Genomic DNA, 27,367 nt, shown 5'->3' on the forward strand with positions numbered 1-27,367 from the left:
ACCTCTAGTCTTCTACACAATGCTAGTTGATCCTTTGGTCGTGACGATGTTATGTTAGGCAGTGCTGTTGTCTCGCATCCTTTGTTCAGACATCCCGCCTGATAACCACACAAGATCTCGATCCCCTTTGTTAACTTTGGTAGAAAACATCAGTCAGAGGCCCGCGAAACATCTACATGTCTAGAAACAACTGCAGTACTTTGGGTTTCGATTCATGTTCGACCTAGGCAGGTCATCTATGCCACACGGTCTGACGTCGAGCATATAAGCGTGTCGAGGTTCGGGTCGAAGTTGCCATGTCAGATCTCTACTTCAACCACAAAACACCAGTAAGTCCAATCCCGCTCGACTTTTGCGTTTCTACTACTCTTTTATCTAGCAACCATGTGTTTCTACCGTGCCACCGTATACGAGTGCAAGCACAGTGAACTCGGCAAAAAGGTTACAGTCTGCAAATTGCAGAGGGACCTCCTCAAGTACACGGAAAGTGCTACTAGTCACACATGCATCGAGCGCCGTGTACACTCGATGAACTGCGTCCGGAAGGCTGGAGTGTGTGACAAGTGCAAGCGTCTGGACACACTCAGAGACCGCACGGCAGATGCGTTCAAGAGCCTACAGAACACGCTACGAAAGCGCAACGTTGTCGATGACGATTCTGGGGGTGATGACCTTAGAGCTCTCGAGACCTTTGAGGCTGCCGAGGTCCCCAAGGTTGAACTTGATTCGGATGATGATAGTACTGCAGCTCACGAGATCTTTGAGCTTATCCCGACTCCTAGGCTTGACATGACCCCTGACGAGCTTGATGACGAGGGTGCCACTTCATCGAAGGGAGAGACTTCTGCGGCTTCTGAGGTCTCGGAAACCTCTGAAACCCAAGGTGCCTCTGAGTCTTCCCGCGAAACGGTCGAGGCTATTGACACAGCCAAGAGTATTGTCGAAGATGAGGCTACGGGAGAGCCGCAAGGCTCTTCTACTTGATTACCAAGCGATGGATGTTGGAATTTTCCGTAAACCCACTCAGAAGACATCAATGTCGTGCACTGCCAAGTCTGATTCCTTCTTGCTTCGTCCTGTGTTGTATTGTTTCTCATACATAATTTAAGATTGAGTTGGCTGCTGATAAAACACGTGAGGTTTTGCATCATTTTACCACCGCTCAGTGAGGATGATCTTCTCTTTGATGCTCTCTGATGTAAGTGGCATCTGGTGATATCGCAAAGCATGACGAGGAATTCTGGAAGGTGATCTCGAGTGGCTGAGTTGAGCCGCATTGCGTGAGACGTAAGCTGCATGTCCATCATTTTGATTAACAAACCCGGGCCGAGGCTCAGCAGGAAGCCTCCGTAACAGGCAGAGGGCTACCGTTGATGATGGATGTAGGGCTTGATCCCGGCTTTGGTGTTCTTTCTCTATAGATGCCACGCTCGGCTTTCAACTGGAAGCAGATTATTTTCTCACGCGTTAATTGGAATGAATACGGCAAGTAAAGACTTGGAGGTCTATGTACGGAGACAATTAAGCAGAGCGAAGGTCAGAGGCTTCAGTACCTCAATAGCCACCACCACGAAAGATAACAAAATATCAACAGCATGGCGATCTTTTTTACAAATTGGAGAAACATAGTACGACGGGAGGCTGGGATACGTATACTTCGACATCGAGACTCAGTAAATCGTATGTGTTCTGCCTTCATGTGCATCTTGTCATCTGTAAAGACTTGCAAGTTTAGCTGCTCAGAGCGTGAGGCATACCGCAAACGAGACTTCACCGCTCGCTTCTGAGTTGGGATTTCGAGAGGTAAGGGTGGCGCGGACCACAACCGTGGCGAGAGGTAAGATCATACCTAGGTCCCGTACACCGGCATTGGTCTCCGAGATGCGGGCCCGATCCGGTCGAGTTACATCGGGAGATGCAAGGCCGCCTCACGTCTGGAATGCTCGGGAATCGCCACACTGGGGCTCAAATTCCTCGCCTTGTGTTGGGATGACTGCGGGTTGAACTCCCAGTAACGTAACGCAAAGCAAGCTTCGCTCCTCGCGGGTTTCCACAATTTCGTAACCAAAACAAGAGCAATCCTACAATAGGAGAAACTTCTCACGACACACTGGCAGTATCGTAGCTACTGGCATTGCGTGGGCCTAGAGTCAGCTCCTCCTAGCAGGGCCTGGGTAGGAGCGGCGAACCTGTCGAGGAGTAAAAGGCATCCGACGGCAAGAAGACTGGATGAGACAATTCAGACACGGCTGGGCCAGGTGTCAGGTCACCTTTAGACGGGTTACAGTGCCGACAAGCGAGCGGATGTGCCAAAACACGACACGCAAAGCATTGACAGAAATGTTTAGAGGTGTGCAGACTCGTGTGCGATCCAAACTCCCAATTCTCGGTTTGGACGGAGGGGACTGTTGAGGCGCAGACATGGATGAGACCGGTACCCTTCTCAGGCTCCTGACGAGCTTTGTTGTTCACAGGGGTTGTTGTGTAGGTATGTATCAGTCGGGCCAAGCGATACAAATCATCCGATGGCACGAAGGGTTTGAGGCTTCAATAACCCCATGTGCCCGCTCACATACTGCAAACGGCCGTTACAATGTGCGTTGCTTCGAGTCGGCTCAGTCTGTTGAATGCCTATCGGTATAGGGGGCCTAGAAACGAGGTAGGGAAACTTGGCATGGAGTCGTCTTCGTATGACGGACGGACGAGCATTGAAGACAATGAAAACGAGGTGCATAATGCAGGCTTTGTTCAATGAGGTTAGGTGATTTAAGATACCAGGCGATGCAATGCAGAGAAGCCGGGGGTGGGCCGAGGATATTGGCGTTTGGTGTTTGGCGTTCTAGCCGTCAACATGGTGTACACTATGATGTTGGAGCTGGAAAGACCGTGCGTACCTGGGTGAGGGTAAGGCTGGCCAAGGAGGTTTAGATTGAATGGCAATGATGCGTTTGGTGTGCCAGAAAAGGAGCCATTATGTATATAGATTTATGGTCTGAGTGTTCCAAGTTGACGGTCAAACGATCCAGGAGCTCTCCTGGAGCAAAGTAAGCCACTAGAAACGTATCTCGGCGAGGACGGGTTTTGTAGCAGCTGGTAAGCGAAGTAGTTGCTGCGCAAACGTGGCATAGTTCGGATGGGACTTTGTGGAACAGAGAAACGCGGCTCTAGCTGTGATGAGATCATTAATATCCGCACGCTAGAGTGCATACTATAGTGCTGTATAATATTGGTGAGGGTGGGGATTCTGAGTAGGAGGCGGCATGACAGAGGCAGCGGTGTCCTTGGAAACTCAGATAGGGTTGCACCCAACGCTAGATCACATCGACATCTCAGGCGAACCAGAGTCGACTCCTCTATCGGGTTGTCATCGAGTATATTGACAGCTCGTAGCTCAGAGAGGTGAAAGAGAGCAATGCTCTTACAGACAGCATCAGTGAAGTGATTTCTCACCTATACTCCTTGCCTTCTCCTGCAGGTACCTGGGCTCTGCACAGGAGTTCCCAGCTCGGTCCGGACGCTCGCCAAGGCAGAAAGATTCATGCAGGATGAGGAGAGACCGGGCGTGCTTCGCTCCCATTGAGGTGTCATTGACACTGAGAAGGAGAGGCATATCTGAATCTTGGTTTCGAGGCGTCCCGTCGGCTATAGTGACCAACAGATCAGCAGCTTTGCCAAGGAGATGTACTGACAGAAAAAGTTGAACCTAGATTGAGCCCAGCGAAAGCCTCAAGCTTCGATCAGACAGTGCAAATGATACCCTCGTATCGTGGAATCTGGATGGGACCAATAGGTAGAGGTAGAGAGGATCTACGACTACCTTCCACAGTAGGTACCTACCCAAGCACCCAATGTCAACATGGAAAGGAAAGGCTAATGTACCTGTGTATCCGTAGGGCGTTGGATCTTTGGGTAAGGTGCACTTCACAGTAGGAACCAATGGCGGCCTGTCTAAGCTGCTTAGGTGTATATTTACGTAAACCTACTCTTCACACTAACGACGTGCATGCATGCACTTTACCTCGAGGGGAGGCACCCCAGATGTTGTACCTGCCTTACCTTATTTGATTTGATTCAGGTACCAACGTACCGCATCTGGCTCGACTTCTAAGCGCTAAGGTAATCGGTAGCAATCTCACAATCACCGAGAGGCCTTGAACTTCTGGCGTGGTTTGTGATTCGAATTTTGGAAGCCTGAAAGCCTCCAAACATAGAGCTGTGCATAACACTCGGACAGAACGGATACGGAAAAGTCATCGCAAGTTGGTCGCCACGGGTCACCCTGGAGATCAGAAGGTACATTGCGGAGCAAGTTGGCGGGAGTGAAGCAAATTGCGCCAACTGGCAACTGCTTGTAAAGTGGAATACAGGGGGGGAAAGAGGAGACGCAACTTGCAAATGGAAGGCTGCTTGCACCCCGCATCCGCGTGCGCGCAGCACGCGGATATCAATCAGGGTCTGGCGGCATCGCCGCGCCGGCCCTCTATTCGCAGGGGAAAAAAGGACATGGAGAGTGGAGGACTAGGAGTTGTGGAGGCTGGGCCGGTTGCCGCCGCATCCACTTGGAGCATTGCAGCAATATAGGTACCGTCCAGTCCTGCATCCTCGAGGCAGTGTCTGCGTGGAATATGTTTCTTTGCTGTGCCACGAGAGATGTACAGAAATAGAGATTGTGCTGACGACAGACCAGAGACGAGACAGACTCTGTACTTACCTCACTGTGCGGTGCTGGGAGACGACTACCTAGATTCATGGCAAGGTAAGGAAGGTATGGTGCATGACCAGCACACAAGCATCTGACAATCCCAGTCCCCTGCAGCAGCGCTTTCTGTTGATCGTGACCAAATGGTTCGCCGTAGCGGGCGCCGCTCTGAGGGGTCTGAGTCTTGACTCTGCAGTACGGATACCAACCAATGTGCCAGTCAAGTAGTAAGCTAGGCAAGCTTGCTAAGGCTCGGGTAAAGACGACCTGGGTGCCTCGACAAATTTGGGTGCCCATTATGCTGTTTTCCTGCTGCTGCATAAGGTATCGAGTCCAACTCAATCAATCTCGTCTTCAGCGCCTCTCATCTTTTATTAAGGGTCGCTTGCCAGAAGGACATCCCCCTCCCAACATCCACTCGTCCCCGACACAACAAACAACCTGCGGACGTCAAGTAGATTGCTAATACAAGCCAGGGGAAAGGAAACAGAAAGAAGCGGTCCGTTACAGGCAGACAAAGAGCCATGTGTAATATGCGGCGTGCAGCGTGCAGCAGCGGTTTGCCGATGGCCTAAAGTGATGGCGCCCGCCCCCCTCCTCTGCTTCATTACCATACGCAGTAAGGCAACTTACGAATACAGCTTACTCCTGAGCCCTGTGCCCAAGTTCTCGGTGGTTCTGGGCGTGCCCCAAGTCCCCTAACCGATTAGATACTCCCCATACTGGGCTCAGTAGGGTAAAGTGTCTTGGGTGCCAACCGCGCCTTAGTAACCTTCCCCCCACCCCCACCCCCTTTCCTCATGGCTTGGATGTATACATCCCCACTGTGATTGACAGAGAATACCTTCCCAATGTACTTTATGCTCGTCACGTTTTCATGTATCATGCGTCTCCCTAGGTACTTGCCTAGGTTCCTAACCAGTGCATTGCTTTACAAACTCCCTATCTGCCTTCCATCTCCCGCCTCTCCGCCTCCAGCATCCGCGTCCGTCCTCTCTCGTATATCTCCGGGCGTGCTATGGGCACCCCCGGCTACCCTCCCGTCCTTGCCCATCTTCCCTCCTTCAGAATCAGGACCCCTTCGTCAGCCGCCCAGGGCCCTTCTTCTCATTTGCAACCCGGAATGCGTGACTCTGCTTGACACCACCGCCTTTTTATCCTTCATATTGCTGCCCTTCTGCCCATCTTCTCGCCTATTCGTCGTGCCTTGTTTATTTGTTTCGTCTCTCTGCTCCTGCCCTGTCGTTGCTGCAGTTGCAACTCCGCTCCTACCGATCCCATCGACTCTTGCCCTCTGCCTTCCTCGACTTCATTCCTCTCTTTCACACTCTCTCACCAATCCTCCTCGCTCTTCTGCAAACGACACCGCTCGAGAACAAACGATTCTTTTCCCTTCAAGGCCCAACCCAACGCCAAAAGTTTCAATCGATCTAGCTGTCAATGCAATTCCACACAAGTACGGCTTGCAACTGATTTGTCCGACCGGTCTCCACGCCGAGCTCTAGTTGTCCCCCCTCGAGACAACAACCGCCCTCAGAAACTCGTGCAACCTTCACGACGAGAAAGGAACCGATTTCCTCCGCAGTCTACAAGCTCAGTTCCCCGCAGCTAATGTCGCCCTCGCCAGCCTGGCACATCGGACTCTCCGACATACAACATGGAGCCCGTTCCCGAGACTGAGAGAATGGAGGAGTTCCGATCCTCACCACTTCCCTCGCTCCGTATACAGAACCCGACATTACTCCCTCCTGCCGTTGCCGAGCCTGAACCTTTGCGAAAGCCCCCGACTCTCCGCCGCCAGACTGATCCCAGTCCTACTTCTCCGACTACGCCATCTTGGACCTTTACCCCTCTGCCCTACCGACCACGTACTACCTCGCCCTTGTCCGGTCACCACACGAGATCTAGGTCAGCAGCGAGTTTGGCCCCTCCCATGTCTCGCACCCAGTCTATGCCTGGCGTCAATGGCGCCGGTCACATCCTATTCTCCCCTCAACTCCGCCCCGCCAGTCCGTCTGGATCGCCCGCCCGCGTGCGAACACCACGGAAGCCTGTCGACGAGGCATTCCCGACTTCACCTATCCGCGCCTCCGCCTTAGATCCCGATCGACAGACTGCAGAGCGATACAGTTCTCCAAACCTCATTGGAACGACGCCCTCTATGGTCCTGCCCCGACATCGCCGCCCTTCCTCACCACTGCGGAACCCTGGTACTGCCAACACTCCCTCGTTCGCAATGCCTACCACGCCTACATATACATCGGCGTCGTCTTCGCCATCTCTACGAGGATACGACTCTCTCTCACATGGCTACGGAGTCTCTCCTTCGTTTCCTTCCTCGTCAGTCCCGTCGACCCCGACATCTACAAGATCGAGAAGCCCAAGCATTTCTAGTCTGGAAACTATACCAGATTCGCCTGATGCGGAGGAGGCAGCTATGGAGGCAGAGAGGATTGCCCAATTGAAGGCTGCCGCAGACGCCGCAGAAAATGGCGATGCTAGTGAGGTGAAGGGCAAGAGCGGTCTAGACGCGCCCTTACGTGGCAGAACTTTAGGAGGGTTTGGATCGAGAGACAAGCGAAAGCGCTGGAGTGTGTGTGGCGCTGAACGACGACAAGATCTCGACTTGGAGACGATTTGGGAAGACTGAGAATTTGGAGACCTCAGAACAGAACGTACATCGCAAGTACGGACGACAGTGAGGCAGACACGTACCGAGAAATACCTCAAGAGCTGGAACAAAGCGAATCGTTTTGAGGTCTGCAATGGCGTACAATTCCCGACACTCATTTGTGCCGAGTGTCTGGATTTCTTTGCACTGCATTTAGCATCGACAAGGTTATGGGCATGGCGGCGTTCAGTGAACTCCTTCTGATACCCTACACTGCATTTCAACTCCCAAAGGGCATGACGGAAAGATTGTAATCATATTTGGTTTCTGTACTTTACTACAGATGGGGGTTTTAACCCCCTTCCGACGGGACTCGACCCTCTACTTCGAGAAATGGCGTAGGAGGTCTGCTTGTTAATGAATTATACCACATTCATGAACTTTATTATCCCTTCCTAAGGCGTCTTGCCGACAAGCCGTTGTGTTCTAATGTTTTGGCTCATTGCGACGATGTCTTAGCCGTGGTCGCTTGAAAGGGTTGAAAACAGCCCCCCTTGCGTGATACTATCATCCCCCCTCCCACTTCTTCAGGACCCGACTCTCAATAGACAGCACCCATAGTCTTCCCTCTATTCTTGAGCCCTCCACATCTTCTGGGAACCAAGGGCTCGAAGCCTCCTGTGATGGAGATCATGCAACTCCCTGAAGATCTGGGCGATGACAGCGACAGTGTATAAAGAAGGCAATGGCTTTCACTTCAAAGGTCTTGGTGTATCAGGCAACTCAGCATCCATCCAGCTTGACACAATACCCTACAGAAATTGTTGTTTTGAGTATTCATTGCTCGAGCCTTTCAGTGTCTTCCTATCGCTGTCCAGATCATTTCTCAACACCATGCAGCAAAGCCTCTTCTTGGGCATCTCCGCCCTTCTCCTCGGAACTGCGGTAGCAGCTCCGAAAGGTTCAGACGAACAGGTGAGATTTACAAGAAACTCAAATCAAATCTTAAGAGATGGATAACTTGCTAACGAAATTGGAAACCAGGTTGTCGCTCACATCGTCCGAGGCCCAGACTCCCAACCGTACCTAGAATCGGGCGAATGGGTCCGTCCCATCGCCGCCCGGGGCCGCTCCCGATTCCACTTCAACGGCACCTCCAACGGGACTTCGTCTGCTGTCGGCACGGGCACCGCCGCGGAGACCGCCAGCAGCACTCACTACACCCTCTCGTACAACACCTCGTCCACCGCTTCCGCCTCCTCCTCGTCGTTCCACGCTTCCGGATGCCCCGAAAGTGTCACCACCTCCTTCACCACGGTGGACGTCACGTTTTACATTACGGCGACGACTTCGTATGGCGGCAACTTGACATCGTCGAGGGGCACCGGCACAGCCTACCTGCCTTCGTCTTCGTCCTCGCTGCCTGCCAACTCTACCAGTTCGAGAGCAGCATGGAACACCACCTCCTCGACTTCCATGATCCTCTCGACCGGCTACACTTTGCCCGTAAACTCAACAACCGTTTCATCCGCGGCACCGTCCGAGTCCCCCTGTCCTGACGACACCGCCAGCACCCATCAGCCGTACCCTAACATCACGTCGACATACTCCAGCTCATCCTTGACGACCGGGGGTTCAGATGGGACCGTCACCTCCGTACCCGTCTGGCACAACACCACGTCTGCGGCCCCCTCTCAGACAACCGAGCCTTGCGATGATGATATGAGCTCTACTTCCTCATATACCAACTCGACTTCAACGGCGTTCAGCAGCCAGCTCAACTCCACGGCGCCGTGGTCCACCAAGACATCCACCAGCGCGGCCGTGGAGACGCCTTGTGACAATGAGACCAGCACCGGAAGCACTGTTCCTACATTCACATCTAGCATGCCCGTCGCTAACTCGACTACGACGTACATTCTCTCCACAAAGACTCAAAATGGGACATACACCCAGTCGGCCACCACCTCGGCCAGCGCCATGACCGAGCCATGCGATGACGAGACTACCTCCAGCGCCTCGGTAGCCCCAACATCGTCCAGCTGGACAACACAGACGCCTGATGTGACTCCCTTCCTCCCCAACACCACCAGCAGCATTGCCACATCCACCGCCCAGGCGACGACAGCCTTCTCCTCCGTCATTCCGACGGAAAGCTGTGTCATCGACACCTCTATGGCGCCCATCACCACCGCCTCGTTGACCACGGTCCCTACCTCGACGACAATCCCAACAAAAACAGTCTGCCAAAACGACGCGCCGACGGGCAAGCCAATGCCGGGCAACAACCACTGTGGCGTCCATGGCCTGCCGGTAGGTAACTACTTCCTGGCTCGCTTCGTCAACAACGCCCCCAACGTACCCGTGACCCTTGAGGGCTGCTACCAATTCTGTGCTGTAAGTTGATAATTCTCCCTCCCCCCCTTTCTGAGGAATCCAAGCCCAGCATCGCTGACAAGACTCCTACTTCACAGAGCGTCATGAACACCACCGACGGCTGCAAGTCGTACCGTTTCTACCCCGAAAAGGGTCTCAACGTCCCGCGGTGCGACCTGTACGGTAGCACCGTCGCTTACGCGCTGGACTCCATCGACAACGACCACCCTGATCTGTGGTTCGATCTCACTTGCGGCTCGCCCTCCAGTGAGCAGTGGGCGCACCTTCCAGGTATCGAGCGTCTTCACGAGCTCGGCCTGGTGAGGTAGATATATACCTTACTGGACGGCGACTGAGGCGGCTTGTGTTTAGAATTGAACATACAAAATACGAAGGATGCTGTTGAAGCATCGTAATACAACTAGAAAAGAGTAATAGGGGGTCTCCACAAGATGGAGTGGCAATTATGGAGAACAACTCATAGTAGTGCATAATAGTATAATCAAAAAGGTTCATTATTCGTATCTGTCATGGCTTTTTTCTTCTTCATAACTTGCCATATGGCAGCCCGTCATAGACATCTAGTCAAAGGGTATGCGCCGCAGATTATCGCGGGCCCCTCTCTTCCTCATCTCTTGAGCAGCGGCGACACTGCTAGGGACCTTGATGCCGCAGCAATCACCCCACCCGACATGTTGATGCTTATGCTTGCTCACATTCCCCGGGTTAATCTCGCCGCTTTCCTCTTCATGCTCTTCGTCGCCTAGCTCAAAGTCCTGCTCTGTGCTCATCCCATCTACTGCTGGAATAAGTGAACCGAACAAGAAGTGTTGCATGACCGGCAGTTTCCTCAAAACCTCGGCGACGAACATTCGGCGCATACCACCCTCCACCTTGGTCCATGACTTGGAAGCTGAGATATCGTCCAGCATGGGGCTGTGCCATCGTAGACCCTTGACCGTTTTCGTATCGTTGACGAAGTTGACCTGGCCAAGGTAGAGATAATCTTGACTAAACTCCTCCAGTGTGAGGTCTTGGTGGATCGCCAATGGTGTGATGAATGGATGGTGCAGAAGCTGCGAGGCGCCAAATAGAAATGGAAGAAACTGGTAGTCATCCAAGCCCCATACACCGTGTGAGCCAGCGGGTTCCAGATAGTACGTCAACTGGACGTTACGCATGACCTGCAGGTACCGCTCAAAAACCCTGAGGACCAATGGTCGGAAGTCGCCCTTGGTGATGATTCGAAGTTGGTAAAGGCATAGGAGCCACATGATGAAGTTAAGCTCATGCCCTGAACCGTAGTCTATACGTTGCCTGTTTCCAAAGGAATGCTCCAGATAGACCAAGACCTCAGTGTTTGCGGCCTCGCCGACGCCTAATCCCGTCTGCCAAGCCGCTGCCTTCTCTTTCACCAGGTCTAGGAACGTCCGGAAGGCTTTGTTTCCAAAGCGTGAGCCCTCTTGATCGTCGGGGGGAGCCTCTTTCACAAATCCATCTACTTCGTCGAGTATGCCGAGGATCGACCGTAGCGTAGGGGCGAGTTCGCTATCTTTAACGGCAGAGCGAGGTGTATCTTCGACGGATTCGGAGAGGCCAAAGACGAAAGCTAGAACCAGCGTGTATGTCGGAGACGACAGGAACAGCTCGTGGTCTTTCTGGGAAAGGATCCGTCGCGAGGGAGTCTTGTATTCGTGGTCATCGAGGCCTAGTGGTGCGGGCAGAGCGGGCGTCTCGGGACGTGGTGTTGGATTGGAGGGAGTTGGTCGACGTCGGCGGGGTTCTAGCTTGGGAATCTTATTACTCAAAGTAGGCACGACTGTCGTGCCGGCGTGCGTTGCAGTATCTGCTGAAGCCATGACGGGAGTGGGAAAATTCGGGAACAGATATTCAGTGATAAAGGAGTGGTTGTGCAGCCAAGCTTGGCGGAATATTGAGTGATGTTGAAGTCGAAGTGAAGCTTAGAAAGCTCGCTGTGTTGAGTACGTACATACTTGTCTGGTCAATGAAGCAGCCCCCCACCTGAGGTAAGGTAGGTAGGTACGGAGTACCTCAGGACGTACCTGCCGACGCAGATCTTGATTGCAATTGGCCTGCTGCTGAGAACTTTGCCTCGAGACAGGTACGTACCTGTGGCTCGCCAACTTCATCCTAATTTTTCCTCCCGGAAGTTGCTTGAGGCAGGATATACAGGTTGTCGTTGTACTAATTCGCACTCGCTTTTCGAGCAAACCTCAAGGGAGAATTCCTAACTCACCAGTTCATTCCCTTGTCCTCATTCGCCAACATTGCCGCATCACCATTCGCCATGACTCTCAATTCGAACCCCCAGGCCCGCATCTCACATCTGCCGCGAGCAGATGGCTCGGCAACGTTTTCAAGAGGCGGCTATTGCGTGGTTGCGGCCGTCAATGGGCCGATTGAGGTCCAACGACGCGACGAAAACCCCTTCGAATCAGTCGTTGATGTTGTCGTACGACCTGCTGCAGGGGTCGGAGGTCAGACTGTCTTTCTTCTGGCACCTTGTGGTCAATTTTGCTCATACTCGTGACGACTATTTAGGCACAGGAGAACGCCAACTCGAGAACATTCTGCGGTCCGCCCTTCGCCAGCTGATTCCCGTCAAAAACTTCCCTCGATGTCTTATTCAGGTTACGCTCCAGGTGACTGAGACGCCGCAGAATGACTATGCAAACAGCAAAGTAGTACAAGCTCAGTCTGTAAGTAATAAGTCCATCTCAGATATCTCAAAGCCACCGCCCAGTGTCGCCTATTGAGTGCTGTTGCTGACTATCCTACTCTACTGAAGAGTCTGCCTCTGCTACCGGCTCTCTTTCACAGCGCCATCCTGGCCTTGCTGTCTGCTGCTGTGCCTTTGAAGGCTATTGCCACATGTGCCACTTTGGCCGTTGTCCGGAAGGGTGACAAGATCATCGCTGACCCGTCTCCTCTGGAGATTGACCAGTCAAAATCGCTTCACGTTGTCATCTTCACGTCGCAGAACGACCTGTTGTTGTTGGAGAGTGAGGGGACGTTCTCCATGGCCGAGTGGGATGAGGTGATCAACAAAGGTCAATCAGTGTGCAGCCAACACCGTCAAGCGGAGCTAGGTGTCGCCATGGACGATGACAGCCAAGACGCAACCGACATGCAGCAGTTCATCCGGACCGTCATGGAATCAAAGGCTGCGTAAAATCAGCCCATCAATCGAAGTATGCAGGGTCTTGGAACCGCCGAGCGACAACCGAGGCGCGGGTGGTTCCTTATTCAGGAGTTCCAGTGAAGGAGGGATATCGACACTGGCTCAATGTAATCGATGGTGAGAAGGACGATACCAACGAGCAACGCGCGGCATCGACGTCTCGCCTCTAGGCATCAGGGACTGCGTCCTTGTACCAAAAGGGGTGGTCTGGATTGGTTCACTCAGTTATCAACGGTGAGAACGCCAGACTGGGGAGAGTATCGAAACGAGACGGCCGACGGGGTGGCAAGACGAATTATCATGAGGTTTCCTCAGGGGGAGAGCAACGATGACAGCACCCGGAAACACTGTTGGAGCTGGGAGCCGGGGACCGGCTCGGCAATGGGCCTCTTCACAGGCTATCACTTGTCACAAACGTCAGAAGCAGTAGCAACATGACACGGAAGACAAGGGCCAGAAAGTCATCCCGCGGCCGATGTTGGGAAAGTAACTTACCCGGGTCAGGTCGCATATCAAAGTCAAGTAAAGTGGATTGGTTGTTATCGACGGCGTTGTTTGACCTGTTTGAAGGTCGCTGAAAATGCGGCGTGAGGCGGTGTTTCAGCTCGATCTCAGGGGTCCTGAAGCGGGCAGGGGCACGGGGAAACCTGCGACAATGACAGGCCTCGAGGTTAGGAGCTACCGGGTGTTTCTGACCAGTACGTCTCCCGTCGCGGTGTTACCTTTGACCTTCTCCCGCCTGCGGAGGAAACTGGAAACGGCTCCGTGACCGTCTTCGGCGGGAGGGAGGATTGGGTGTCCTGCCTTTCTGCATCGGTCGGCACTGGAAAATGACACCATTTTCCAGTGGGTGGAGTATCTCCTGTTTTACCTGGCGTACCTTAAATGCCCAGGCCTTCGGGTACCGTTGGTAGAAATTCTATTACCCCGAGAAGATCTCCCAGGTTTATCAAGTCACTCCGTGCCTGAGATGGCGATGCCAAAAAACCATCCACGCAATAGTCTGGGTACCTATGAAATAAGGTGACCAATGAGTAGTAGCCGCCAAGAGCCACGGTTGGATACACCATACGAAGCGGCATGGTATTATATTGACTCTGCTCGGGGTGGCTTCGGGCCAGTTTAAGCATAACTGATGTTGGCATGCAAGTAGGGTCGGAATGCGGTAGTATGGTATTCGCGTCTCATCTTCCGGAGCAGCTTTCCTATCGTCTCCTTGCCTTAAAATTGCAGAAGCTCAAAGCCATGATCTTGGACTCTTGTCTTTCATCTTCATTGGCCTTCAGTAAGCAAAAGGAGTGACTTTTATCGTTGCGTATGCATGTGTTCCAGCTCGGTGGACCCGGGCCTGTGACCGCTGTTCCGCTTAGCAGTTTGGGCGAAGGCAGTGCCGCAGAGCTTCTAGAACATCGTGCCAGGAAGGCAGAGGCAGAGGTACCTTGACTTATCAGCGAGGAAGTTTCCCTATACAGTGTGATAACAGATTTTTGGGGTGTACCAAACGCATGTGTTATCCAGTAACATGGGCCGGGTAACCGCCAGCCAAGGAGGTCCATGTACATTCAAAAAAAATAATAAGGTAAGGTGGGAAGCGTGATGAGGTGAAGTAACCTAGGTGCTTAGGTATTAGGTAAGGTAGCTCTGTCCATGGCGGGCCAAAAAGCAGGCGGTGTTTGATCCGCATTAAGTCCAAACCAGCTCGACTCCTCCTTCCTTCTCCATGCAACGCTAATGATAACAACAACAACAACGAGAACAACGGCGACAACCTAGGGACATGGGATTGTGCAACAACAGCAGTACGGGAGGTGGATTGTTGTCGAAAGCAGCACAGCCCTCATTCGTACGCTCTGCAGGTTCCCACAGACAACGGACGGGAAACTTCATCTGCCATGTCTCTGATTATCTGATATCACCAAGGACCTCTACTATTTGTTGAACACATCAGTGCTGGTCCAATATCATCTTGGCTAAGGCATCTCAAGGTCAGGTTCGTTCCGAGGAAAGTCTTGGCTTTCGGTTCTTCTTACACCTGGCCAATTCTTGTCGTCGCATCCCCCACTTCACTCACTCACCTCGCCGGCGGTCGACGTTCTACCAGGTGGGATGCTCCAGATCTGCAAAGAGGTTTTCTCCCTGGAGTTCGACAAGCCATGATCTCCTCTCCTAGCAAGCCGTCCGTTCAGCTATTGGATGTCTCGGCGCTCCCCAAAGGTAATCGAGCCGTCCAGCAGCAATCGGGCTACCTCAGACGACAGCCTCGATCTGCAGATATCACACACACCTATCTACCACTGACCCTTGCTTCCTCTCTTCCTCTATCTTGCTGTCATCGGTGGATCATTGTTGCCGTCTCGGGAAGCCTAGGACCGCCCAAGCCGAGCAGCAGCAGAGAGTCAAGGCTCACGTCCTCGAAACACACTGGCATAATGCAGTCCATCACTGGAAGAGGATCTACCTAGATATTGCCCCTCGCTCAGGAACAGGACACAGGCCAAGTTGCGGCCTGCGTCTTCCAGCGGAAAGTTGAGGCCAGACCCGGCGGCGAATACACACACGCGCGCACACACACACACACACATATGCACACGCACATGAAAGAAAACTCGCATGCCGTACCTTACTCGACTACAAACGAGTGATTCAGGAGAGAGTCAGAAGAGATGTTGCCGCCAGGATTTGTATAAGGTAGTATGGGATATGGGGAAAGACTTGTCATTTGAGACGACGGGAAACCGGACAGATTGGTTGTTTCGCCTCCGACAATCCTGGCCTAGCGGCGTCCCAAACATGAGAGTGAGACTGCGCAAGCACCGGTCGATCAGGGCAAAGCAGAGACCAGATTGAAGCCGCATGGCTCTTTGGTTTCTACGCGTTGTGCGGATACCTAACCTCTGTCCAGTCGATAGCCACGGTTTTGGTGTTATCGCAATAGCCACCGGACCATCTATTGTGGCTGTCGCACTACCGTACGGGCATGCTTCCCATGCTGCCTCAGTATCGTGATCGCATGAATTGCTCTTGTCATTGGATCCAGCGAGCGCTAACTATTGTTACCGCTTATTGGAGATAGTTCCACGTTGAACGCAGTCTGGCCTATGGTGTCAATTCTTCTCAATATTTCAACAGAAAGTAGAAAGTTCCAGTCAAGGGCCTCCGACAAATACAGTCGTGCACGAATCTGAGGCGACTCGATGGCTGGATGTCGGACTGCCTGGTCTTTCTTACACCTTGTGGGTGATCATCGATGCTACTACATGTGTACGAAAGACAGGACCAAAAAGTCCAGACAAGAGCTGATCATGGCAGACCAAGGGCAACAACAATAACAGCAACAACCAGTAAAGAAAGAGGGGCCTCCCTCGTCTCGTCTGTTGGCGTAAAGGAACATATGCTCGAGTTGCAGAGTATTCGGTACCGTCACAAGTGCGACATTTGTGGCGACCCGAGCGGGTACACGATACACTTGGTGTCCCGTCTCTTGTTGCCTCTCCTGGACGCTGGCCGCAGCTGCAAAAGGGGTTGCTGTGCGTGAGGTGCAGCGGGCCTGCAGCGTGCCGCGTGCCTGTCAAGACACGGCAGCATCTGGCTCCAAGGCGCCGGTAAGGTATGTAGACAGTGGTAATGTAAGGTAAGGACGTATCTACGCAATACTTACGGGCTACAATGGTCTCCGCACAGCAGGTAGCCCTCTCAGCATTGGCTCACCACGATCCAACGGGCCTGCCTTGGCTAGGGACTGGGGACCAGAAGACGTTCCCGGCCCACCACGGGGGCCTGCCAATGTCATGCCGCCCCTTGTTCGTCTCCCTTGCCCTCTAGAGAACCTGGCTTTGCAGAAGAGGTTAGAGGAAGAGACGTTTGACTGGGGATCGCCAGGGATGTGGACGGGGAGTACGTATCGACGTTTTACCACTCGCCGCACCTTGCTTGCTTCGCATCCTCTCGCTGGCTGGCTCTCACACCCGTATACTTCATCATAAGCCCGATCTTTTCGAGGAACCAGTCCTATATCTGGGTCTACACGTGTATCCGTAGCATATGGATGCATCGTAACATGCCTACCTGAGTGACGACTACGGGTACACCAAGCCACTATCGGATAGAGTCCGTAGATACGTATCTGTGCTCCAGGCCACCGATTGCCCGGCCTCCTGGCAGCAGGATGTTGCATGCAACATGGTAAGGCGCGTACTGCGGGTGCTGAACCTTGGAAGTTTGGAGGCTGCCAAAGATGATAGTAACACGGTTAAGCATATGGGTCATGGATGTGGTTAAGGAGTAGTAGGGTATTCGTAGTTCGTAACTTCGTCCTTCGTGACTTCCAACAACATGGCCAGGGCGGATAGAAGAAAAAGGTAATAGGTTATGGATCAGGACTGGGGGGCAGGCACGGGTACCGAGAGGGAATAGAAGATTGGCTTCTTGATGTCCGTACCTTACACCACCTGAAGACGGAGTAGGGATACCTCTTGAAGAAAAGTCAAGTGGATTATTCTCAGCCCGTAGTAAAGTAGCAGAACAGGGTGCCTGAGCTTGGGCGTTGTGGCGGGAGCGCCCTTTGTCGCATCACATCCATCCTGCTGCTCGATTCGATCGACATCAGACTGAAAACAATGAAAATGGAGAGGGGAGAAGGGGGGGGGGGGCTAAGGGGAGGAGAGGGGAGAAATGTCTATTGTGACTTAGAATATTAAAGCTCCTGCACTGCTGGGACGAATCTTGAACTGGCCTCCCCTCTGTTCTCTTGTCAGTCAGTCTGGTCACTCTCTTATTTCGTCTTCGTTTGGTTTATCGCTCTTCTTCCTCTTCCTCCTCTTCCTTCTCTCTACCGCCACAAACTCCTCCCCCCCCCCCCCCATTCACCCCGTTCCTTTCGAAGCAGAGCTCCGGTAGTTCTAGCAATTACCTCGGCCGCTACGTCTTCTGGGGCATTGTTCATAATTCTTTACTTGACTACCTCGCTTTGCCTTGTCTTTGCATTATATACCTTGCTTGTGCACTGCATTGCTATCATACCCCTTTTCACTTAATTACTTCGTTGCGGCTGCTGGCTTTTCATCGCTTTTTATTTGATCGCCTTCGGTTTCACACTGTCGACTCGGCTCAGTTCTCGTCATCCTCAACCTCAAGACGCCCCATCCGGACTACCAAGAACCGACCTGCCAGACGAGTAGTTCATCACTCAGATTCTGGTTAGTCGTCACACCCGACTGCAACATTGTCAGACAAATCAGCAGTCATCAGCCTGGTTTAGTTACCCGCTCCGAGGCGGCAATTCGACTCAATTTAGCGTCATTCGTTCCATCCGAGACTCTGTCACACCCGAGTCACAACTCTGCAGGAATTGCCCAGCTTACCTGCACATCGACCTGCATCTCTAGAGGGTGCGTGAGAGAGCAAAAACAGGAAGACAGACAGTCTCTCCGAGCGTAGAGCCTAGAGTTACGGTGTCCATCTCAGTAAGACTGCGAGGTTGCCAAGCTTGCGAAAGCACCGACTATTTCCGTTTGGACACTGTTCTGAACCTGTGTTCTACCCGACATCAGAGACGTTCTGAACACACTTGTACAAGTTTGTGGTAAATCCGCCCAGTACGGATACCCGTTCCATCACACAAGCAAAGGTCGTTCAATCGCGGCCTAACACAAGGATCTACACGGCAATAACGCCCATCAGTACTTGACCGATCCCATCGGCGTCGGTGGTCCGTAAGGTCCGGTTGCTCACAGTTTCCATTTCCTTGGACTCTGGAGTCTAGAAAGTTGCTTGGTCGACCTTCTTTTGTGTGTGGTCTCCACGTTGTAGGAACAGTTCTCTGGTACTCGCTACTTCTCGGTTCGCCAGCAGTCAGTTGTGTCTGCTATTACCGCTTGGTGTTCGAACTTCGCTCGGCCTTAGCGGAGAACAGGTCCCTGCCACCACCCGACCCCCTGCCCACTTCCACGGTTCGCCTACCAAGTCAGAAGTACCCACCTTGAGGTACTCGTGCCTTCCACCACATACCTTACGGAGAAAGGTACTTAGGTTTTCTGCCGTGCAGCCCAGGCCCCCGGAAGGTGCTATTATTACTCTTTCGTCACTGCCGCTGCATTATTTTTTGCGACAATTAATTACCACCTAGCCGTCCATCGCTCACTTTCCGGCCATTCACCCACCTCAACTCACCTTGCACCTTGGATCGGTTCACGCGGTACAGAGTACTTCGCTCCTCCATCCATCACACCCATACCCCGATCTCCATCCACCTCTCTCTCACCTTCCACGCCCCGTCGGCGGAGATACGGCAGTGCCACTATTCTTAACCATGTCGGGCTTCGTCTCCTCGCCCACCGCCCTGCACCCCGCCCTCAGTAATCCGAATCCGCTTCCGCCGCCAGCGCCATTGTCACTGCAACAGCACCAGCCGTCCGCGTTGCCGTCCTCGTCGCCCTCTTCCGACCCCCATGGAGTTAAAACCTCGCTTTCCGACCGCCCCAAAAGCTCCAGCGCCAGTGTCAGCACCACTACCGTCCACGACCGACCTCTCTCTTCTTCCGCCTCCACCTCCAACTCCGTCTCCCATTTACACTCGCACACACACTCGCACTCTCTGTCACTGCATCGCAATGCTGGTCCGGTAGCAGAGGAGGAACCCTACGCTGGCGCCCAAGCCGGATTTCCCGCTACAGCTGCTGCAACACAAAACCCCTCGTCCTCGATAAGAAGAAGCTCCCTATCAATAACCTCTACCGCCGCCTATCCCGAACTGCTCCCGCCTCCTCTTTCCAAGTCCACCAACGCCAACGCCAGCGCTGCCGCCCATCCTCCCAAGGGCCATCGTCGCGCACCTTCCCACGAAGTTCCCCGCCAGACTATTATGAAAGCCTTGGCTTCGGTTGTTCGCAGAAATAAACCCGAAGCCCTCTCACTTACCGGCATGTTGTCCCAGCAAGGCGGTTGCGACAACCGCCCCGCCACTTCTTCGTCCCAGAAGCTGGCCGACGCCTTGAATGAGCTGGCCAACCGGAGCATGACCCCCACCACCGCCCTACCCTCCTTGCAGTCCCCCTGCTTCTATCACAACCGATTCGATGATGCCGTCAACATCGACAAGGTTCTTGAGGAGATCAAGAATGACGACTGCATGTCACACTCTAGGCTCGTGCAGACAGCCACCGGCGTCCGCGAGGTCTCCAAGCAGTTGCAACGTCGCCCCATCAAGCGCGCTGTTCGCAATGTCATGATTGTCACCAAAGCTCGCGATAACCAGCTCGTCTACCTGACCCGCGAGCTCGCTACCTGGTTGCTTCGTACGCCGAGGTACGGTGCCGACGTTGGCGTCAACGTCTATGTGGACGCCAAGCTGCGCAACTCTCGACGCTTCGATGCCAATGGCATTGTTGCAGAGAATCCTGCGTACCAGGACATGCTCAAGTACTGGACGCCTGATTTATGCTGGAGCCAACCTGAGAAGTTCGACCTAGTCCTTACCCTCGGCGGTGATGGAACCGTTCTCTTCACGTCATGGCTTTTTCAGCGCATCGTGCCCCCCGTCTTGTCCTTCAGTCTGGGCAGTCTCGGCTTCTTAACGAGCTTCGAATTTGAAAAGTACACGCAGCACTTGGACCGGATCATGGGTGACGAGGGCATGCGTGTCAACTTGCGTATGCGCTTCACCTGCACTGTCTACCGTGACGGCACTCTTGGCCAAGAGGCGGAGGAAGGAGAGCAATTCGAGGTTCTCAACGAACTTGTCATCGATCGCGGCCCATCCCCATACGTTTCGAACTTGGAACTCTACGGCGATGACGAGCTCCTCACTGTCGTGCAGGCCGACGGCTGCATTTTCTCCACACCGACAGGATCAACTGCTTATTCTCTTTCGGCCGGAGGTTCCTTGGTACACCCCGACATCCCGGCTATTCTCCTGACACCCATCTGCCCGCATACCCTCTCATTCCGCCCGATGGTTCTCTCTGACACGATGCTCCTCCGCGTGTCGGTGCCGCGTAATTCGCGCGCAACGGCGTACTGCGCCTTTGATGGCAAGGGTCGTGTCGAGTTGAAGCAAGGAGACTACGTCACCATCACTGCCTCACAATACCCATTCCCTACAGTTGTCCGAACACAGACGGAGTGGTTCGACAGCGTTTCCCGCACTCTTCGCTGGAACACGCGCGCCGCAACGCAAAAGGGCTTCGACCCCTCTGCTGGCGGCAGCCTCTGCCCATCTGAGGACGGCAAGGATGAAGATCCGGAGTGGGACATCGACACTGACTCGGCCTGCTACGCTAGTGAGGACGGGAGTATCAGTGCGAGTCCCTTGAGAAGGCAGATGAGTCTGCTGGGCATGTGATTAACGGCCGTTTGTTTATTCGTTAGAGACAGAGCATCATGATTCCCAACTTTCTTCAAACCCACAAAACAGGCAGCTCGGCTACGCAAAGCAGCACGTTCTGTTCTGTTCGACTATTCTGCACTACACCTTCGCATTTCTCCCCACTAGCGAGGAGGGTGGGCTAGACTAAGATGCTTTGGCATCTTTTATTTGTTTGTTTCATAGACTTGAGCGATTTCGCAAGGCATAAGAAAGACAGGAACGCATGGGACGCATACTGCTGTGTGTGCGTGAATGGAAAGACTGAGACCTGACATGCTCGAATGAGCAGTGTTGTCCAACGTCACCAGAAGACGAGGGAGATAATACCGGTATTGGCACTGGCACGGTATATACTTGCATGAGGTAGCTGTTGTGTGCGCAGGCCAACGCACCCGCCCTCCTCTCAACTTGAAAGAAGAGAGGGGAAGAGGATGTCGATCTTCTTGCGACCAGCGAATACATAGTCTCAAGAGAGAGAAAGAGAGATAGAAACAAAGAGAGTGAGATGAAAATCTCACCAGCATCTGCGGTTGGTGGTAGATCCGACCAGCAGGTGTGGTCACGTACCAAACAGCTTTTGCCACGAATATGAACCTAGACCCCTTCAGCCCTGTGCCTGACTCGAAGTCACCTCTTTTCATGTATTCCTCCCAAACAAAGAGCGTATGTAATCTTGACATTCTGCAACAGTAAACATGAGGTCTGTTTCTGGATGAGCACGAACATCTGGGTTATCGTATTAGAGCATTGAGAATCCGTACCTATCTATGGAGACAACAATAAGATGGCACCTTGGTTTACACCCTTGTTCACACAGCGTCACACAGACACCAATTAACACTACTCGGTGATCCGAAGCCAAAGAGACACATCAGTTATGTTGTTAGTTTTTTTTTTTTTTTGTGTTTCATTGCTCTTTTAATGACTTGCTTCGTCGTGGCGCCTTACAGGCTTGGCCAGAACATAAACATTGCACATGTATAACCGACTTTGCAGAGCCACATCTACAACCAAATCCCAAGACGCCATTTGCTTGTTATAATTCCAAGCCCCAACACAACACCAACACATGAGGATAAAGACGGTACTCCTTCAACTGATACGCAGTGCGACATTAGAGAGCGAGAGCTGGGTTCCATCATGTCGGTCATGGCTCCTGCAAGAGACGACAGAAGTATAGAACCTTCGCAAGCGATAGATAGTATGACCGGCACATCCATCTCTGAATTTGCCGGGCTTCCAGCCATGCTTACTGTGTCTTCCTGTGTCGCAACTCGCTTGACGATGGGGCCACTGCCCATGTAGTTGGATTTGCATCTGTCCGTTGCTACCACGGAGCCGACTGAGTGTCCACAAGGGGGCACAACATAGACACTCACTTTTTGTGTAGATTACTCCCGACGAGAGTGTGAAGCCGCCAACCTCCACGCCAAGTTTCTATCGCCAGGCACCTTGGCTAAGAGATAACAGACCTGCGATGCAATCCATGTCGCCCTTCTTGCTTGGGCTCACATCGCCGCCGCGCATGAAACTCTCCACCTCGTCTGCGCCCTTTGTTGTAGGCGAGCTTGAGCTCTGCTCATCCTCGAATATGGTGACATATTTTCCGGATCCTCGGCATCCCATAGCGGGCATCGTTCTGGCCCGGCTGCTGCTGAATATAGCAGGCCCGGGATGGTCCTGTAAAGTACGACCTGTTCGTCTCGCATTGTTCTGGCTGTCAACGGTAGCCGGCAAAGGTCTTCGGTCATTAACTGGCGGCAACCGACGCATGTTGCCTTGGTTCTCAGGTGTCCAATTCTCCTTATCAGAATCACCCGATGGAGATATCAGCATGTCCACCTTGACCTTGTCACCCAGGCTTTTCTCTTCACTTGGTTGAGATACGGACTCCTCGCTATCAGTGAGTGATGTTTGCATTCTAGCCATGCTGGAAGATGTGCGACAGAGCTTAGGCTTCTTAGCCTGTTGAGGTCGAGAAGCCGGCCTACTTGCAGGACAGTTCCGTTTGGAGCTGTTGTTTTGAAGAACGCCGCTGGTTGAGCGGAGAAGACTGATGGCAGCGACAGCAGAGCCATTGGACTCATCTTCAGCTTGCGTCGTGAGCTCGTCACGAGTATCAGCATCACAGCACAGCTCCCATGCGTGGGCGTCACGAGATCTGCCTCGTCCCAGTGCCGGCGGCAGCGAGTCAGTGAGGGCTGTTATGGGTGGTAGAGTCACGCTAGGGAGGGCACTGTGACTGCGCTGGAGTGGTCGAGCTATTCTGGGCTGAGGCAAGGCTGCCAAATCCGAGAATAGCTTCGTAGGCTGAAAGCGAGGGGGTGAGTTCTCATTAGAGACAAGCTCAGCTTTGCCTTCGAGCGAAAGCGACAATCGCACCTGCGACTGTTGCGACGATTGCGGAGAGGGCAGGGTTTGTGATCCATGTGCAGGCGGTGAGCAAGACGCAGGTGTATATAGATCGGATCTGCATGATATATTAGCTAAACGACGGTCCACGATGAACTGAACGAGACATACTTGGGGGTTTCGTCAATGCTGCGGTTGAGCGTTGAAGGGGTTGAAAAGGCACTTGCTGCGTTCCAATGAGACGATGTGAAGAACCCAACAGAGTTTGAAAAAGAGGATGACCCTGTTGAGTGAGGCTGAGACGAGGAAGCCGTGACTTGGGATAATGGCGTCTCCAAAACCGTCGTCTCAGGACCGCCACTTAAAATGGACGGTGTTGCGTGTTGAGGCTGTTCATCCGCCTCGTCTCCGCGCACTTGTATAGCCTTGACCGGAGTCTCCGCAGGCACGACAGCGTTGATGGGAGCTGTTTCTGCCACTGGCGATGCTTGTTCTTCCGGCAGGGAAGAGGTGTAGGCAACTGGATCCGAAGAGAGTATCTGCATACCACCGTACCGGAGGGCAGCAATCTCCTGAGCGGAGAGGGGCCGCGACTTGCGCCTGTCATTCTGTCGACGATTTTGGAACCATATCTACACGCTCGCAATCAGCACCAAGCGCGACCGTTGTCGTACCGGCAATGTTATCAAATACCTGGACCTCCTTTTCGTTGAGAGAGACGCGCTTCACGATGTCTAGGCGTGCTGCCTTGTCTGGTTTCGGGTTCGCAACATAGGCAGCCTCAAGTATCGACTTGTCTTTGGCACTACAGTGATCAAACAAGAGTCAGTGGCTGCAGCACAAGAACGCGTAGCAATTGGGGCCAAGAACAATGACATACGCAGTTCTCTTCCTCTTTCCCTTTGGGTGACGCTCAGAGTCGGGATTTGATACCTCGGTCTTGACAGACGAAGAAGGCGCGAAGTCGGGGGTTTCTGTCCCAGTTGCAAGAGGCTGTCTGGTAGGAGTCTGCGCGGGTTGATCTGTCCGGAAGGAGGATTCGCGTGGAGAGGGGGAAGAAGAGGACTGCGGTGCTCCAACCAAGGCTTGAGAGGAGATGTCGGAGACAGACATGGCGGCGGTCGAGGCTATGAGTAGTAAACGACAGTCATGATCTGGGGTCGGTACAACTGAACGAGGAGTCGCGAGCCGGGGGCGATGATAGAGAGCGTGCACTCAAGGAAGATTGGACGAGACACGGGACAGGCGTGACAATAAAGTGAATTGAAGATAATTGTAGGACTGCAGGCAAAACAAAGTTGGGAGGAGAGTAAAGTAAAGAGGAAGAATGACGAAGAGAGGCTTCCAGGAACGGACGAGGTGGGGAAGCGAGAGTGTCGAGACACACGAGGCGCGGTTATTCGTCGCAATTAAGGTCAGGTACGGTCCAGGTGAGTTGTGGTGCCTTCCACATGGGTTTTGGTGTTGAACACGGCGCGTCTGAGAACCCCAACTAGGGAAAGGCACTTACACGCTAGAGACGTGGATAGTGGAGTTGCAGATACCCGGCCAGGGTACCGTAGGTACTGAGCTTGGTCAGAATACCGGCTCAGTGCAGTGATATAAAAGTCTTTCTGAAATTCATGTTGAGCAAGTGTTTATAAAAAAGAGGTGAGATTTCGCTGCAGATTCAAGAAAACTCGTACTGACGCGTAATACTCATCGTATTTGGTCGTGAGTGTGATGTGAAGTATTTGAGTGAGTAGCAAGTGATAATCATCTACCAAGTACAGTATCACTAAGCCTACCAGGTCAGGTACCGCACAACAGCGCGATCGCGGCACGGATCCGCAGACCCACCAAGTCACCTCCACGTATGTTTTTGTGTGATTTACCACCTTACGAATACCTCGCAGCAATGTTTGCGCTTGAGCATCAGGCGCGGCATACTTCCATCTACATTTTATAGGCCTCATATTCCATGGCCGGACGAATGCGGCGCAGACAGTCTGTAAGCCAATCCAAGTACACATTCATCTGAATTGAGCAATGTCGTTCGCAAGACATAGCCAATACATGCACGTACTCCAGCACATGGCTTCATGTTCACTGACCCAAAGGTCCGTTGTTCCTTGCTTACTTAAAATCAAGTCTACGCGCTCAATGTAGGTACCTAGCTTCTGCAAATTAGTGTCATAGGGTAAGGTACGAATAGCCTACGCATAAAAGGCTTGGGCCAGTCACGTCGCGCGTCTGTTTTCAATTGGGAAATAAAACAAAAACAGTCTACTTTCCATCACCAGGGGCTACATACACCGACAAGATTGAAGACAGACCCTTAAAATACCTAACACCTTAATCATTTGCGGTCCGCATGAAAAATACAAGCACGCATCGAACTCTGCTAGTCTTACCGTTGACGACCTGACCGATGGACATCCCTTAGTCCACTCGCTCTCTCATCTTACCTCCACACCTCTCCTCCTCATTTTCTGGACTTAGCGTGCTTTTGGTCTGGCGCCTCGCCTGATGAACAACGCGCGTATGCATACAAGTCTGCCTCTCGCGCCGTAAGAGCTGTTCGTGACATACCGGATAAGAAGCCCATAAGGCCGAATGTGTGAATGGTAATCAAAAAGCGAAGTCGAGATTGGTCATGTGCTGCATTCTGAGATACCACTCTTCGTCATTTTTACGTGCCACCACGCGCGTGCAAAACACCCCGGTTCGACCTGAATTCGATACTATGCTTCCGTTAGCGGTAGAACGCGAAGGGCAACTGGTCGTCGCTTGTGCGTGGTATTTGACCCCAGACCATCCCTCCTCCGTGTACCCACCCTGCCGCATCTGACCGAGTCTGCTCGGGGACCATGGAGCCTGGCGCGAATGCGAACTGGTGCATGAAGGCTGGAACAATATACGGACACACTTGATTGAGTTCGGAAAACCTTTGTTCTCCGTCATATACCAATTAACGCCCACCTTGCCCTCCCACCTCGAAATACAGCAGACCCAGTGACGCGCGTGGCAGTTGGCACGTAAGCCGCACTCAGCAAAAGAATCTCCATTAAAATCCATGTCCTCCTAAGTCCCGCTAGCAACTCTCGGTTCTTCCGTCAGACACCAAAGTTCCGTACTATCATAGATTAACACCCAGCCACCTCCCCGACAAACAGACAACCAGACGCGTCGCTGGATCCCGAGTATTTAACACACCAGCACTTCTGTTACTGGTCAACCAAAATCGCGTTCAAAGAAGCGAACAGTGGGTATGCACTGACTTTGACAGAGTACACGGTATCGTGTACATCCAGAGGTGGTTGGTGACCATCAGAGACGGCCCCGGACCCTTGAAAACACATACCGGAATCTGGTACAAAAATAGTGCTTGCGGCCACAATACAGACCCATTTGTGCAAATGCTCAGGCTCCTCTCAATTCGAATTTCAGCTGCTAAGTTATTCGGTACAGCTACCTGCCTTGCGATTATGTCTCCAACAACTGAATTGTGTTTGCCGAAAGCTCAACCTACAAGGGCTTCCATAGAAGTTCTTTGTTTCTATACTGCATTCAAGAATACCAACTTTGGAATATATTACACAGGATGAGTAACCGTTCCCACCTCTCACCGACACTCGTCGAAAGGCAAAGCAATATTCTGGGGTCTGGGCCCTGGACTTTCCATTTAGGTACTTCATTCGGTCTCACTCGCAACCTGGGTCCGTCACATTATCGTCAAAGGTACTACTTACTTTTGTGCTACTTATGCACCTTTCGAGATATCTG

The 27,367-nt window shown here is 52.7% G+C and overlaps 9 protein-coding genes across 9 annotated transcripts; 6 read left to right on the forward strand and 3 right to left on the reverse strand.

The window, feature by feature from the left end:
* Positions 1-384: 384 nt before the first annotated feature.
* Positions 385-984, forward strand: CPAR01_14768 (uncharacterized protein; the record flags this gene model as incomplete). The annotated part of the gene is made up of 1 exon (XM_060499018.1): positions 385-984. One exon carries the CDS (start codon positions 385-387, stop codon positions 982-984), a length of 600 nt encoding a protein of 199 aa, XP_060342481.1.
* A 5,372-nt stretch (positions 985-6,356) lies between these two features.
* On the forward strand, positions 6,357-7,349 carry CPAR01_14769 (uncharacterized protein; the record flags this gene model as incomplete). Its single annotated transcript, XM_060499019.1, has 1 exon — positions 6,357-7,349. One exon carries the CDS (start codon positions 6,357-6,359, stop codon positions 7,347-7,349), a length of 993 nt encoding a protein of 330 aa, XP_060342482.1.
* Positions 7,350-8,204: 855 nt separating this feature from the next.
* On the forward strand, positions 8,205-10,015 carry CPAR01_14770 (uncharacterized protein; the record flags this gene model as incomplete). The annotated part of the gene is made up of 3 exons (XM_060499020.1): positions 8,205-8,285; positions 8,355-9,707; positions 9,785-10,015. 3 exons carry the CDS (start codon positions 8,205-8,207, stop codon positions 10,013-10,015), a joined length of 1,665 nt encoding a protein of 554 aa, XP_060342483.1.
* A 252-nt stretch (positions 10,016-10,267) lies between these two features.
* CPAR01_14771 (serine/threonine-protein phosphatase 2A activator 2) lies at positions 10,268-11,545 on the reverse strand (the record flags this gene model as incomplete). Its single annotated transcript, XM_060499021.1, has 1 exon — positions 10,268-11,545. The coding sequence occupies one exon, from the start codon at positions 11,543-11,545 to the stop codon at positions 10,268-10,270; it is 1,278 nt and encodes a 425-aa protein (XP_060342484.1).
* A 449-nt stretch (positions 11,546-11,994) lies between these two features.
* On the forward strand, positions 11,995-12,879 carry CPAR01_14772 (exosome complex subunit Rrp46; the record flags this gene model as incomplete). Its single annotated transcript, XM_060499022.1, has 3 exons — positions 11,995-12,184; positions 12,249-12,406; positions 12,496-12,879. 3 exons carry the CDS (start codon positions 11,995-11,997, stop codon positions 12,877-12,879), a joined length of 732 nt encoding a protein of 243 aa, XP_060342485.1.
* Positions 12,880-16,549: 3,670 nt separating this feature from the next.
* Positions 16,550-17,062, reverse strand: CPAR01_14773 (uncharacterized protein; the record flags this gene model as incomplete). The annotated part of the gene is made up of 2 exons (XM_060499023.1): positions 16,550-16,908; positions 16,954-17,062. The coding sequence occupies 2 exons, from the start codon at positions 17,060-17,062 to the stop codon at positions 16,550-16,552; spliced, it is 468 nt and encodes a 155-aa protein (XP_060342486.1).
* A 2,133-nt stretch (positions 17,063-19,195) lies between these two features.
* Positions 19,196-21,226, forward strand: CPAR01_14774 (ATP-NAD kinase; the record flags this gene model as incomplete). The annotated part of the gene is made up of 1 exon (XM_060499024.1): positions 19,196-21,226. One exon carries the CDS (start codon positions 19,196-19,198, stop codon positions 21,224-21,226), a length of 2,031 nt encoding a protein of 676 aa, XP_060342487.1.
* A 1,164-nt stretch (positions 21,227-22,390) lies between these two features.
* CPAR01_14775 (uncharacterized protein) lies at positions 22,391-22,555 on the forward strand (the record flags this gene model as incomplete). The annotated part of the gene is made up of 1 exon (XM_060499025.1): positions 22,391-22,555. The coding sequence occupies one exon, from the start codon at positions 22,391-22,393 to the stop codon at positions 22,553-22,555; it is 165 nt and encodes a 54-aa protein (XP_060342488.1).
* Positions 22,556-22,687: 132 nt separating this feature from the next.
* On the reverse strand, positions 22,688-24,715 carry CPAR01_14776 (homeobox domain-containing protein; the record flags this gene model as incomplete). The annotated part of the gene is made up of 4 exons (XM_060499026.1): positions 22,688-23,720; positions 23,774-24,234; positions 24,296-24,407; positions 24,483-24,715. The coding sequence occupies 4 exons, from the start codon at positions 24,713-24,715 to the stop codon at positions 22,688-22,690; spliced, it is 1,839 nt and encodes a 612-aa protein (XP_060342489.1).
* Between the last annotated feature and the right edge of the window lie 2,652 nt (positions 24,716-27,367).

This window comes from Colletotrichum paranaense (assembly GCF_030867605.1).
Source record: "Colletotrichum paranaense strain IMI 384185 chromosome Unknown Scaffold_16.1, whole genome shotgun sequence".
Lineage (NCBI taxonomy): Eukaryota > Fungi > Ascomycota > Sordariomycetes > Glomerellales > Glomerellaceae > Colletotrichum > Colletotrichum paranaense.